We start from the raw sequence: 14793 nt of genomic DNA, 5'->3' as shown, positions 1-14793 counted from the left end.
GAAGAATGCACAGAACACACAGTGGGAGAGTGGCATCATGCTAATTTCTTCCTGGAATGGAAGAAGGATTGTTCCTTTAGGTTGCATAGTTCCCCACTTGAGATCCACAAACACACATGCACTCAAAATATAAATGAAGTCTTGAGAAGCAATTAGCAGTCTTCCAATATTTGAGGGGTTGCCACAGAGAAGAGGGGGTCAATCCAGGTGTAAAATGCTCCCGGTTCGGACCGGATCGGCTGATCTGGTAGCAATGGTGGCGAGTGGTTTGGAGAACCGGTAGCAAAAATCCCTGCCCCCCCCACACAGCCCATGCCCACCCAATCGCCCGGTCCCCCGCTTGCCTGCTTGCCGCTTCTTTTAAAAAATGCTTTTAAAAGGTTAAAAAAAAGGTTCTGATGATCACAGCTAAGCTGCATGATCTCAGAGCTTTTATTTTACTTTTAAAAGCATTTTTTTTACAACCCATTCGAGAAAAAAAATTCAGCCAAGCTTCTGCCTTGCTAATTCCGATTTGCTTCTTAGAATTGGTTGCGGCGATGAGTCATATTTTCTAATCTTTGTGTTTCTTTCAGTTAATCTCTGGCAGGAACTCATACAATGGTACCAGGGCAGGCCCTGTTTCCTGACAAAATGTTCAGAGCATTAAAAATCTGATCCGTCCAAGGAGCGGATGCTATAATAATCTCCACAAACGTACATGTTTTCCTTCCTTTCCGTTGCCTGCTCCAGTTCTTCCCTCCCTTTGTTGTCAATTTTAGAATAACCCTAACCCTAACCTATTCTGTAAACTGCCTTAAGTCGCCATGGGCGAATAGGCAGCTATATTAAATAAATAAACAAATAAACAAACAAATAAACAAATAGAATGAAAGGAAGGAAGGAAGGAAGGAAGGAAGGAAGGAAGGAAGGAATAAATAATAAAATAAAATAAAATAAAATAAAATAAAACCCCACCCCTTTCTGACAGCACCTAGCCAAGTTTGGTTCATCTTAAAACAAGCTAAGTGAGTTTAGAGCTGGTTAATTTGGCCTTCTGCAGCTGACCAATGGTGATCTTGTCAGCGCCAATTGCTTTGAAGTGCTTGCCTAGGTCTTTAGGCACAGCTCCCAGTGTGCCGAGTACCACTGGAACCACCTGCACTGGTTTATGCCAGAGTCTCTGCAATTCGATTCTCAAATCTTGATATCTGGTGACTTTTTCAAGTTGTTTCTCATCGATTCTGCTGTCACCAGGTATGGCAATGTCGACGATCCATACTTTTTTCTTCTCCACAATTGTAATATCCGGGGTATTGTATTCCAAAACTTTGTCAGTCTGTACTCGGAAGTCGCACAGTACTTTTGCATGCTCATTTTCAATCACTTTTTCAGGCTTATGATCCCACCAGTTCTTTGCTACAGGCAGATGGTAGTTGTGACACAAGTTCCAGTGGACCATCGGAGCAACTGTGTTGTGACGTTGTTTGTAGTCGGTCTGAGCTATTGTCTTACAACAGCTCAGCATGCGATCAATGGTTTCATCCGCTTCTTTGCAGAGTCTGCATTTGGGGTCATCAGCAGATTTTTCTATTCTGGCTTTGATTACATTCATTCTGTTGGCTTGTTCTTGGGCTGCAACAATTATTATTATTTTATTTACACAAAATGACAGTATACAAGCAAATGAGATAATTATGCTGGATTTCTTCTTCTTCTTCTTCTTCTTCTTCTTCTTCTTCTTCTTATTATTATTATTATTATTATTATTATTATTATTATTATTATTTCATTGTAGTAGCTGTTTGATACCAGAATAGGTCTGGGTGGCTTACCCTTCAAACCAGAATACATAAAAAAAATGAATAGAACAGGACAGAACTGAATTTTTTATTGCCAAGTGTGATGGGACAAACAAGGAATTTGTCTTGGTGCATACGCTCTCGGAGTACATAAAAGAAAGATACGTTCATCAAGAATTCTAAGGTACAACACTTAATGCTAGTCATAGGATACAAATAAGCAATCAAAAAACAATGATCAAATATCAGTACCACTGAACCAATCAATATCAATATAAATCGTAAGGATACAAGCAACAAAGTTACAGTCATACAGTCATAAGTGGAAGGAGACGGATGATGGGAACGATGAGAAGATTAATAGTAGTGCACTAGTGTTTGGACAAACCTTATCCTACAGACCAGTGTTTCTCCTGGCAAATTTAAGATGTTCCTGGCGAATTTAAGATGTTCATCTTCAACTCCCAGAATTCCTGGTCAGCCCTTTGGACTTCAGTTCCCATAATTCCCTTCAGAGGTTCTTGATGCCCTCTGAGCTTGATAGTTTTCTTGCAAGACGTTTTATTACCAAACTAGGTAACATCATCAGTGCTAAAGGGAGTGGGGTTTGTGGAGAGGAGGAGGAGGAGGAGGAGGAGGGAGAATGACTGTAGAGTCCTTGGTGCCCTGTGATCTAAGGTCCTAAGGGCACCAAGGACTCTACAGTCATTCTCCCTCCTCCTCCTCCTCCTCCTCCTCCTCCTCTCCAGAAACCCCACTCCCTTTAACACTGATGATTCTGTGAGTTAAACTTACTTGTCGAAGGCGACGAATTCCAAGTTTTCTAAGCCTAGGATTTCAAGTCTGGTGGGATAAGGTATTTTGTTGTTTTCAGAGGAATGGAGAACTCTTCTTGTGAAATATTTCTGGACACGTTCAATTGTATTGATGTCAGAGATGTGGTCAGGGTTCCAAACAGGCGAGCTGTATTCTGGAATTGGTCTAGCAAATGTTTTATATGCTCTGGTTAGTAGTGTGGTGTTTTTGGAAAAGAAGCTACGCAAAATAGAGGCATTGACATGTGTGTGTGTGTGTGTGTGTGTGTGTGTGTATATACTCCCCACCTTTTCCAGCTCCAGCCCTCCTCCTCCTCCTCAGAAACCCCTCCCTTTAACACTGATGATTCTGTTACAGAAGTCATATTTTCTGCAATCTAGATTAAAGCGGTTGACATTAAGTTTAAATCTATTAGTTGCTCTAGTATTATTGCAATTAAAGCTGAAGTAGTCTTTAACAGGAAGGACATTACAACAGATGATTCTGTTACAGAAGTCATATTTTCTGCAATCTAGATTAAAGCGGTTGACATTAAGTTTAAATCTATTAGTTGCTCTAGTATTATTGCAATTAAAGCTGAAGTAGTCTTTAACAGGAAGGACATTACAATAGATGATTCTGTTACAGAAGTCATATTTTCTGCAATCTAGATTAAAGCGGTTGACATTAAGTTTAAATCTATTAGTTGCTCTAGTATTATTGCAATTAAAGCTGAAGTAGTCTTTAACAGGAAGGACATTACAACAGATGATTCTGTTACAGAAGTCATATTTTCTGCAATCTAGATTAAAGCGGTTGACATTAAGTTTAAATCTATTAGTTGCTCTAGTATTATTGCAATTAAAGCTGAAGTAGTCTTTAACAGGAAGGACATTACAACAGATGATTCTGTGAGTTAAGCTTACTTGTCGAAGGCGACGGAATTCCAAGTTTTCTAAGCCTAGGATTTCAAGTCTGGTGGGATAAGGTATTTTGTTGTTTTCAGAGGAATGGAGAACTCTTCTTGTGAAATATTTCTGGACACGTTCAATTGTATTGATGTCAGAGATGTGGTCAGGGTTCCAAACAGGCGAGCTGTATTCTGGAATTGGTCTAGCAAATGTTTTATATGCTCTGGTTAGTAGTGTGGTGTTTTTGGAAAAGAAGCTACGCAAAATAGAGGCATTGACATGTGTGTGTGTGTGTGTATATACTCCCCCCCACCTTTTCCAGCTCCAGCCCTCCCTCCCTCCCTCCCCAAACCCTTCGGAACCCACCCCCACCACCCCCAAGCCGGCCCCCAAGGAAAAGCCCGGCTAGGGGAACGCGTCTCCTTTAAGAATGGAACGGAATGTATCAAAACAAAAGCGCCGGCCGCCCATTGGCCGCCCTCCGGCCACGTGACCCCACAGCTGATTTCCTGCGCTTTTATCCCTTTGCCTTTGATCTCCTTCGGCTGCTTCGGCTCCTGTCGGCCAGTGCGGGGCTTGGCGGCCGGAGGATTTTTAATTCTTTATTTTTTAATTTTTTTTCCCCTTCTTCTTTTTTCTTTTTTCTTTTTCTTCTTCTTCTTCTTCTTCTTCCCCTTACGAAGTTTCCTCTCCTGGAGAACCGCCCGCCTGGCTTCCCCGCAGCCGACCGCCAGGATTGATTGATCGGTATTGGGGGGGGAGGGGGGACCCCCACCCCCATATTCTACGCTCTTGGGGTGTCGTGTCCCCTACACACCCGGGCTTCTTTCCCCCCATCCCCCCGAGCCCTTCCCCACCACGCGCGGACAAAGGCGAAGCGGCCGGGGCCGGCAGCAGAGGAGAAAGGCACCCGGGCTGGGTTGGGGGTTTCCTCCATGGCGCAGGCGGCTCCGCTCAACCTGCTGGAGCCCGGCGGCTTCCCCATCCAGGTGGAGCACGATCGGAAGCGGAGGCAGTTCACCGTCCGCTTGAACGGTAAGGGGGGCCCGGCCGGGGAGGAGAAAGAAGGCTGGAGTGAGGGGGGAAGGGAACCCCACCCGGGGTTCCCTTCTACCCACCCACCCCGCTCTGCAATTGGGGGGGGGGGTCTTTTGTTCACCACCTGCCAGGGCAAGAGTTCCCCCCACCCCGTTGCTGCTGATCTGGCAAACCCATCAGATCTGGGGTGGGGGTGGTGTTGCAAGCCCTTGCCTGGTTGGGGGGGGAGGGGGAGGGGGGCTTGATTTAGTCATGAAAGGGGGTGGGGGCAGAGGGGGGGGTCTCAGCAGGGCTGGGGGCTGCAAAGGTGGCCGCTTAAACTCCCAACCTTCCCTCCCTCTCCCCCCACTCCCATCCAACGAAAACCTGGAGATGAAGGAAAGTGGGGAAATGGGGGGGGCGGGGGGCGAGAGAGAAGGCTTTGATTTCAAAAGCGGCCCTGGCTTTTGCAACCGGGCGCCCCCGTGCTCGCCCTGCTGGGTTTAGGAAAAAAAGCCCCTGCCTTCTCCTCCTCCTCCTCCTCCTCCTCCGCTTTCGCTTTCTATTTTTAAACCCGGGCTCAGATGATGGAGCTCTCAACACGGCCTTGGACAGTTAATTATCCTGGCTTTGAGACCTCCTGAATTTCTTGGGGGTGGGGGGGGGACGGTTGCTGAACTGAGTCGCTTGGTTTTGGCGACAGGCCGTTGAGTGGATTGAACCCTCAACCTGCAGTGAAGGGTTTTGACAGTTGGGAGAGGGGGGGGGCTGTTGAGCTGGCTTTGATTGACTTTTGGGAGGCTTGGAAAGTCGCCAATGCTGGCTTGGTTCGAGGTGTCTGAAGCCTCCCCCTTCTGCTAGCTGGCTGGCTTGCCCTTGGCTAGGTGGTCAGGAGCCCAGCTAGGATGGATAATCTGCAAAGGCTGGCTTTGCAGAATTTGCGTTAAAGAAACCAAGCCCATCCCAGGATGAGTTAGCATAGTGGTTTGTCAAATAGGGAAAACTTTTCAGACCGGTGGGACTTCAACTCCCAGAATTCTCCAGCCGGCATAACTTTTCGCTGAAAGGAAAACCCTTTGGAGAGCGAAACAAACCCAATGAACTTGATTTATAGTTGGGGCAGATGTAGCTGGCTGAGGAATTCTGGGAGGCGAAGTCCACCCCGCCTGAAAAGTTTCCACGTTTTGAAAACCGTGGTTTAGCAAAAATCTATCAACCTAGCCTGTGTGATTTGTGGCTTAGAGGTTTTGAGTAGATCAATCCCTTGGCCTTTATTTAGTACTTTGTACCGGTAGTTAAACCATGGTTTAATAGGGAAGTGCAAACTAATTTCTGGTATAGTATATGCACGTAACACATAGGAGCGAAAGGGTGAAGATCGTCTCTTTCAAACTGTCTTCGTTTTTTCTTGCCGTTCTTCACTTTAAAAAAAAAGTTGGCGGTTTTTGTTAAAGCTCATGCTTATTTTATTCAGGCTCCGTAGATGACTCAAAAATGAACGCTGGCCCATAGGACAGATTTGGCTGCTTAAAACGGCTGAAAATAGAAATGCACAGAATGGCCTTACTTTTTCTCTTGGGCCTGGCATCGCTGAGAATGATCTACTGTCTTTTGGACAATGGGTGAAAGTAAACAGCGAATGAATTTCGCAGGCTGGAAGAGCCAACGGAATCAAGCTTTCCTTAAATAGCACAAGGTTAAAATAGTTCCATAGTGACGGGATTGCAAAGGAAATCTGCCGGAGCTATAACTCAAGTTCATGGAAAGTGGGGGGGGGGGAGTTGTTTCTCTCCAAAGGTTTTGTTTCGGCTAAAAAGATTTTTGTAAAGGCATCTTGGATTCCCTTCGGTTGGGGAGAGAGCACGAATAGCCTCTTTTAGCCATATTTATACAAGAACAGAGCAGTTGAGAGAGAGGTGAGGAGAAACCAGATCAACAAATGCTTGGATTTATCGGCTCGGGTTTAGGAAAGTTATCCAGAGTTGGGGTATCCGCCTGGCATGGTTAAAAGTCATGATTCAGGGAGACATGACAGCAGTGTTCCAATATTTGAGGGGCTCTTACAAAGACGAGGTGTGTGTGTGTGTGTGTGTGTCGAATTATTTTCCAAAGTACCGAAAGGCAAGACGAGAAAAAAAAATGGATGGAAACAAACCAAGGAGAGAAGCAACCTAGAACTAAGGAGAAATTTCCTAATGGTGAAGAACCTTCAGAAGTTGTGGTTCCATCCCTGGAGACTGCACAACCGTTTATCTGAAGTGATAGAGGGGCTCCTGCTCCTGTTGCGAAGTCGTGTCCGATCCATTGTGACTCCATGGACAATGTTCCTCCAGGCCTTCCTGTCCTCTCCCATCCTTTGGAGTCCATTGAAGCTCCCGCCAACTGCTTCAGTGACTCCATCCAGCCACCTCCTTCTCTGTCGTCCCCTTCTTCTTTTGCCCTCAATCGTTCCCAGCATTAGGCTCTTCTCCAGGGAGTCCTTCCTTCTCATTAGGTGGCCAAAGGATTTGAGTTTCCTCTTCAGGATCTGGCCTTCTAAAGAGCAGTCAGGGTTGATCTCCTCTAGGACTGACCGGTTGGATGGCCTTGCAGTCCAAGGGACTCGCAGGAGTCTTCTCCAGCACCAGAGTTCAAAGGCCTCGATTCTTTGGTGCTCAGCCTTCCTTATGATCCAACTTTCACAGCCATGTATAGCCACAGGGTAGGGCCCCATAAAGTCAAATTGGTTTGATTAAAGCTCAGCCTATCAGACCTATAATTCTATCAGACCTATAATTCTATCATCCTGACTTAAGACACGGAATCAGAAGGCACCTTGGAGGTCTTCTAGTCCAACCCCCTGCTTAGGCAGAAAACCCTACACCACTTCAGACAAATAGTTTTCCAACATCTTAAAAACTTCCAGTGTTGGAGCATTCACAACTTATGGAGGCAAGTTGTTCCACTGATTAATTGTTCTAACTGTCAGGCAATTTCACCTTAGTTCTAAGTTGCTTCTCTCCTTGATTAGTTTCCACCCATTGCTTCTTGTCTTGCCCTCAGGTGCTTTGGAGAATAGCTTGACTCCCACTTCTTTGTGGCAGCCCCTGAGATATTGGAACACTGCTATCATGTCTCCTCTAATCCTTCTTTTCATTAAACTAGGCATACCGAGTTCCTGCAACCGTTCTTCATATGTTTAAGCCTCCAGTCCCCTAATCATCTTTGTTGCTCTTCTCTGCACTCTTTCTAGAGTCTCAACAATTAAGCAACTTATGTTTTGACTTGGCATTATCTGTTAAGCTTGAAGATCGGGGTGAAGCTAGCAGAACAATTTGCCCCAAATAAACATTTTGACCTAGGGTGGCCTAGCCAAAGGTTACCTACTTTGCCTTGCAAAATGGACATTTCTATAGGTTTCCCTTAATAGGAATTGTTTATGTAACATTTAAAAAGGCTGCAATAAACCACTGGAAGTCGTTGTCTTGCTTCCAATTTGGCTCTGAGGACAAACCTGAAAGTTGTCGTATGTTTTTAAGATGGACAACTGCATGAACAAAACCCAAACTGGAAAACAAAGTTGAAATTTCCCCCGGGGTTAAAACAAACCAGCTTCAGATCGTGGCTCCTGAAGGTGGCTTCCTTTCAATTAGCCAAATCTGGTTTGAACTCAGCCGCCTGAACCACAGTTAGATCTGTTTGCTTTCAACTGTGTCAGAGGGATTATACTTCATTTAACAAAGCAGAGATAAACATCTGCCTTAGGTTCCACGCAAGGAATCTGTTCAACTGTAATTTATTTCAACTGTGTCGCCTTTTTTTTTTATTTATTTAATTTACATTTATATCCCGCCCTTCTCCGAAGACTCAGGGCGGCTTACAGTGTATAAGGCAATTTTTGCACTTTCAGATGCCTCCATAACTTTCGTTTAAATTTAAGGAAGGCAAAATCCTGATTGTAATATTTTCAGAGTACATTTAGCGGTGGAATGGCAGATAGTCCTTGATGTATAACAATTCACTGACAAATTCAAGGTCCTCAACTTACAACAATTCATGGACAGGTTCGGGCACTGAAAAGAGTCACTCATGACCAGTTTTTCACTCTTACGACCATTGCAGCATCCCCATAGCCATGGGATCAAAATTCAGACCCTTGGCAACTGACTCAGATATATGATGGTTGCGGTGTCCCGGGGGTCACGCGATCCCCTTTTGTGACCTCCTGGCAAGCGGAGTCAGTGGGGATTCACTTAACAACTGTGGAAAGAAAGGTCGTAACACGGGAAAATTTTCACTTAACGATTGTCTCACTTAGCAACAGAAATGTTGGGCTCAATTGTGGTCGTAAGCAGAGGTGGTATTCAGCCGGGTGAACCAGTAGTAACATAATGTGAAAACCACTGCTGGTCGTAGGACAACGGTTACCTGTACTGTAGGTTTTTTTTTAATTTTTTTATTTACATTTATACCCCGCCCTTCTCCGAAGACTCAGGGCGGCTTACAGTGTATAAGGCAATAGTCTCATTCTATTTGTATATTTACAAAGTCAACTTATTGCCCCCCCAACAATCTGGGTCCTCATTTTACCTACCTTATAAAGGATGGAAGGCTGAGTCAACCTTGGGCCGGGCTTGAACCTGCAATAATTGCAGGCTGCTGTGTTCTAATAACAGGCTTCTTACAGCCTGAGCTACCATGGCCCTTGTTCTCCCGGGTTCTTTACCTGGGAGGTTTTTAAAAAGATGATACTTGTTGTGACCCAAGTAGGCCCAAGTAGGTAGTAGGAAAGTCAGTCAGTGTAAAAACAAACAAACTTTATTAGAACAGCTGAAAATTAACTCATTCTCAGCTTAGTCCAACTAAATTAAAGCAAATTCCTCCCATCACAAATTCCTCAGTCTTATCACCAACCTTGGTCCAATTAGGCAAACTGCCAAATTAGGCAAACTTTCTTGGCAAAAGGCCAGAAGACACCGATACAAAAATAAATGCAAGAAGATGAAGCTATCAACGTTGTTTTCCAACAAAGAGCCCAAACGCTGTTGCTGGTCTTTTAAGCCTTATGGGAAGGGCCAATCATCTCTTGGCCCTACTCCGGAGTTGTCCTTTTTGCTTGAGCCTTATGGCAGCTCTTCTCATGCGTGGATTAGGAATAGGCTCCTCTGTTCCTCTGCCTCACTACTATCAGCCTCTGGAGGCTCCGGTGTCTGCACATCACTCCCTGATGGCCCTGGCCCCACCTCTGCCTCCGATGCAGAGCCCTCATCCAGGCCTTCCCCAGCCTCCAGGACTGGCCCATGTTCTTCCTCAGCCTCATCGTTGTCGGACTCCGTTGCCAGCTCCGCAGGCTGCTGGCGGGCCACAACAATGCTGGACAGTGTCTCACCGTGGATATTTTTTTTTGCAGAACCACAATTCTCTGATTTTAGATGCCTGCGGATAAATACATAGATGGCCAACCTCCACCCTAGCATCTGTTTCTTCTCCTCTTCATCCCATCCCCCTCGGACCAATTTTTGAGTCAACACAGACCTTTCTTGACATGGGTTTCCCAAACATCCCTTCCTGGGGGGAGATGCTCTCTTTTCAGGAATTTTAGCCTGTCAAGTTTCTGAAATATTTTTTGGGGAGAGTAGGATAGGAGGCCCTTGAGAGTAGATTCCAACTAATTTTTAATTTCTCCAGAATGGGGCACGTTGGAGAGATTTTATAACCAGAGGGGGAAACCACTAAATCAGGGGTCTGCAAACTTGGCTCTTTTAAGACTTGTGGACTTCAACTCCCAGAGTTCAAACTCTGAGAGTTAAAAGTCCACAAGTCTTAAAAGAGCCAAATTTGCAGACCTCTGCACTAAATGAATGGTCGTTTGTCGAGGATGGCCCCTAATGTGTGAATGCAGTTAGCTGTGAATGATGGAGTTGCAGTCCAAATGTGAGATGAGGAAGGTTGTGTGCTACTAACGTTTTGTACTGTGTTTTAAATTTTCCGGGTGTGGGTGTCTCGTGTGACATCGTTTTTCTTCCTGTTTGCAGGTTGCCATGATAAAGCTGTCCTGTTGTATGAATATGTAGGGAAGAGGGTGGTGGATCTTCAACACACGGAAGTCCCAGATACCTACAGGGGCAGAGGAATCGCAAAACATCTGGCCAAGGTATGGATTAGCTGCTTTGCTGGCTGAGGGATTCTGGGAGTTGAAGTCCGCCAGGCTTAAAGTTGCCAAGGTTGGAGACCCCTGGAATAGAATGTTCTCTTGGCGTATTGTAACCACCACAATGCAAATCTGATTTTTCCAGCTCTTTGATTTAAAGCGATTGTTTCTTTAAAAAAAATAAATCCCGTGGAAATGTTTAGCCATTTTAACTGGGCACCTCAGATTCTGCAGGCCAGTGAGAAAAACTGGAAGTGAAAATCCCACATATCTGGAGCAAGCTGGACCAGGGGGCGCTGAATTTGTGGGGAAATCCCACATCCCTCTGAAAAAGCAAATAATAATAATAATAATTCTTGGTTTAATTTCCATGGTACGCGCATGGATTTTACTGCTGTTGTTGGGCAGCGTTTCAGCAGCCGGTCCCCTCCAAATTGCCTCGTTTCTTGTATTATTATCCTCCGGCTTTTGTTCGTTTAAATTAGCTAATGAGCATGGAGAAACCGGCACGGAGCTTATTAAAAGCTGGGGACTCCAAAGGGACGGATTGAACTTGCTTCGCAATCTGCAATTGATGGATAAGCGGCTTTGCCTTGCAAATTCTGATCCTTAAGAGGCCCCGTTATGGTTTTGCTAGGATCTTGATTCTTCTCTGCATCCCGGTTTTCTTTTATCTCCTCTGGGCTGCTCGGTTCATCTTCCCAAGGACAATTGTACTTTTCCTTGGTCTACCTAAAAAGCTGATTTCTTCTGCCAAGGAGGGAATTCTCCCCCAGGTGAAAAAGAAAAAGAAAAGTAGTTCCTCTAAAATAGGGGTGTCAAACTCAAGGCCCAGGGGACGGATCCAGCCTGCGGGGTGCTTAGATCTGGCCTGCGGGGCTGCCCTGGAAACAGCAAAAGACTGGCCCGTGGTGCCTCTGCCAGTGAAAATGGAGCTCGTGAGGGTCGTGTGCAGCCCCACCCCACCCCCCGAGCTCCATTTTTGCTGGCAGAGGGTTGCAGGATGCTGTTGTAGCCGAAAATGGAGCTCGAGAGCCTGTTTTCATTGGCAGAGCCCCCGACATGAGTGACATCAAGCTGGCCACATCCATTGTGGCCATGCCCCCCCCCCCCCGAGGTCAAACACAACGGCCCTCAATGAAATAGAGTTTGACACCCCTGCTCCAAAAGCTTGGATGGAAACCATGACCTGGGATGACTTTTGCTTACCAGGTAGGTTTGGCTAACACTTGTTGCGGTCAAGAAGAAGGATTGGGCAACACTGAGTCACGCCTTTCTCCAACATGGTTGGGATTATTTATGATGATTCAGAAGCTGGAGTTGGGGCAGAAGGAGTCCACACCTATGCTTCCTGGCTAGCAGAAGCCAAAATTGCTAGAGAATATTGGGCTCCTGGGTCTGAGCCAAGATTCTAGTTCTTCGCCATTATGGTTGTGCTCCTTGATACCTACCCTAGCATCTCCTCCTTCAGTTCTCCTGATGCCTCTCCTCCATTTGGCAGAAGGCATCCCAGGATCATAACATTGGCGCCTGAGAAACCTCCAAGCCAGCTTCCAACAAGCAAAGTGACAGAACAAAAGAGTTGGAAGGGACCTTGGAGGTCTTCTAGGCCAACCCCTGGTCAAGCAGGAAACCCTGTATCGTTTTAGGCAAATGGTTGTCCAATCGCTTCTTACAAGAATGACATACAAAGAACGGTTGCAGGAATTGGGTATGTCTAGTCTAGTGAAGTGAAGGACCAAGGGTGACATGATAGCAGTCTTCCAATATTTATAATGATGATGCTGATGATGCTGATGATGCTGATGATGATAAAGTTTTGGAACACAATACCCCAGATATCACGATTGTGGAAAAGAAAAAAGTGTGGATAGTCGACATTGCTCTACCTGGTGACAGCAGAATTGATGAGAAACAACTTGAAAAAGTCACCAGATATCAAGATTTGAGAATCGAACTGCAGAGACTCTGGTATAAACCAGTGCAGGTGGTTCCAGTGGTACTCAGCACACTGGGAGCTGTGCCTAAAGACCTAGGCAAGCACTTCAAAGCAATTGGCGCTGACAAGATCACCATTGGTCAGCTGCAGAAGGCCACCTTACTGGGATCTGCTCGCATAATTCGCCGATACATCACGCAGTCCTAAACACTTGGGAAGTGTTCGACTAGTGATCTGTGCCAAGAAATCCAGCATAGTTATTTATTTATTTATTTATTTATTTGCATTTATATCCCGCCCTTCTCCGAAGACTCAGGGCGGCTTACACTGTGTCAAGCAATAGTCTTCATCCATTGGTATATTATATACAAAGTCAACTTATTGCCCCCAACAGTTATCTCGTTTGCTGTGTATACTGTCATTTTGTGTAAATAAAATAATAATAATAATAACAGAGTTGGAAGGGACCTTGGAAGGGCTGCCACAAAGAAGAGGGAGTCAAGCTATTCTCCAAAGCACCTGAAGGCAGGACAAGGAGCAATGGATGGAAACTAATCAAGGAGAAAAGCAACCTAGAGCTAAGAAGAATTTTCCTGGCGGTGAGAACAATTAGCCAGCGGAATGGCTTATCTCCAGAAGTTGTGGGTGATCCATCACTGGAGGTTTTTAAGAAGAAATTAGACAACCATTTGTCTGAAATGGTTTCTTGGGTTTCTTGCTTGAGCAGGGGGTTGGATTAGAAGACCTCCAAGGTCCTTTCCAACTCTTGTTATTCTTAAAAACCTCCAGTGTTGGAGCATCCACAACTTCTGGAGGGCAAGTTATTCCACTGAGTCAATGTGGGGGAGCCCGAGTCATTTAATGATTTCCCGTCTGGATTATTGCAATGCTCTCTACATGGGGCTACCCCTGAAGTGCTCTCAGAGGCTTCAGTTAGTCCAGAATGCAGCTGCGCGGGTGATTGAGGGAGCCACACGCTGCTCCCGGATAACACCGCTCCTGCGCAGTCTGCACTGGCTACCTGTGGTCTTTCGGGTGCGCTTCAAGGTGTTGGTTACCACCTTTAAAGCGCTCCATGGCTTAGGGCCCGGGTACTTATGGGACCGCCTACTGTTACCTCACGCCTCCCACCGACCCGTACACTCACACAGAGAGGGTCTTCTCAGGATGCCGTCCGCCAAGCAATGTCGGCTGGCAGCCCCCAGGGGAAGGGCCTTCTCTGTGGGGGCTCCCACCCTCTGGAACGAACTTCCCCCTGGTTTGCGTCAATTACCTGACCTTCGGACCTTTCGCCGTGAGTTGAAAACGCATTTGTTTATCCAAGCGGGACTGCCTTAATTTTTTAAATTTCTTGAATTTTAATAATTTTAATTGGGGTATTTTAACCATGGGTCAAATTTGACGGTTTTAAATTTTTCGGCCACTAATATAATATGTTATTTTAATTGTTGTTTTAATCTGTATATTGTTTTTGTTTTAAATCTGGCTGTACACCGCCCTGAGTCCTTCGGGAGAAGGGCGGTATAAAAATCTAAATAATAAATAAATAAATAAATAAATAAATAAATAAATAAATAAATAAATAAATAATGAGCATGTGATTCGCTTAACAACCGCAGCAAAAGGGGTCGTAAAATCAGCCACGATTCATTTAATCATCACCTTGCTTGGCAACAGAACTTCCAATGCCGACTTGTGGTTGTAAATTGTGAATTTACCTCTATTTCAGACGTTGACTCTGTTTCTGGGGGTCTTTCTCCTCTTTGTTTTCAGGCCGCCTTGGACTTTGTGGTGGAAGAAGATTTGAAAGCCCACCTCACGTGTTGGTATATCCAAAAATATGTCAAGGAGAACCCACTGCCGCAATACGTGGAACGTTTGCAGTCTTAACACCGTACCTTGCTTGAAGATGGCAGCCAGGCCCTTCTAGTGACTCCCAAGCTGTCACGGGGACCCCTCACCTGCCTCTGTACATGCTCAGAGGTCCTACGTTTGAAAAAAGCCCATGATGGCGTGATTTCTCAACCATACTTCCAAGCCGTTTGGCCGACTGAGAATTTTACAGTTTGCATTTGCTATTTTTTGTTTTTTGGGGCATGGAAACCCTCAGGGGCAAAATTCAACCTCCTGCCAGTTGGATGAACTTGTGGCTGTAGTAGAAGGCATGGGGTGGGCCTGGTTTTCAACGAGGGTTGAGCTAAAGAGGCTCTTCTTCCTGGA

General features: G+C 45.5%; 1 protein-coding gene across 1 annotated transcript; it reads left to right on the top strand.

Moving 5' to 3' along the window:
* Positions 1 to 4028: 4028 nt before the first annotated feature.
* On the top strand, positions 4029 to 14484 carry NATD1 (N-acetyltransferase domain containing 1). Its single transcript, XM_058157288.1, has 3 exons — positions 4029 to 4522; positions 10519 to 10637; positions 14347 to 14484. The coding sequence occupies exons 1-3, from the start codon at positions 4423 to 4425 to the stop codon at positions 14461 to 14463; spliced, it is 336 nt and encodes a 111-aa protein (XP_058013271.1). The 5' UTR covers positions 4029 to 4422; the 3' UTR covers positions 14464 to 14484.
* Positions 14485 to 14793: the final 309 nt, after the last annotated feature.

Source organism: Ahaetulla prasina, chromosome 14 (assembly GCF_028640845.1).
Source record: "Ahaetulla prasina isolate Xishuangbanna chromosome 14, ASM2864084v1, whole genome shotgun sequence".
In the NCBI taxonomy this organism is placed as follows: Eukaryota; Metazoa; Chordata; class Lepidosauria; order Squamata; family Colubridae; genus Ahaetulla; species Ahaetulla prasina.
The sequence above is the reverse complement of the archived record's forward strand: the minus strand, read 5'-3'. Positions and strand labels throughout refer to the sequence as shown.

Excerpts from the sequence above, each read along its gene's own strand:
- NATD1 (XM_058157288.1), top strand. The coding sequence starts at position 4,423 with ATGGCGCAGGCGGCTCCGCTCAACCTGCTGGAGCCCGGCGGCTTCCCC. Across the intron at positions 4,523-10,518 it reads GTTCACCGTCCGCTTGAACG|GTTGCCATGATAAAGCTGTC; the intron begins GTAAGGGGGGCC and ends TCCTGTTTGCAG. Across the intron at positions 10,638-14,346 it reads TCGCAAAACATCTGGCCAAG|GCCGCCTTGGACTTTGTGGT; the intron begins GTATGGATTAGC and ends CTTTGTTTTCAG.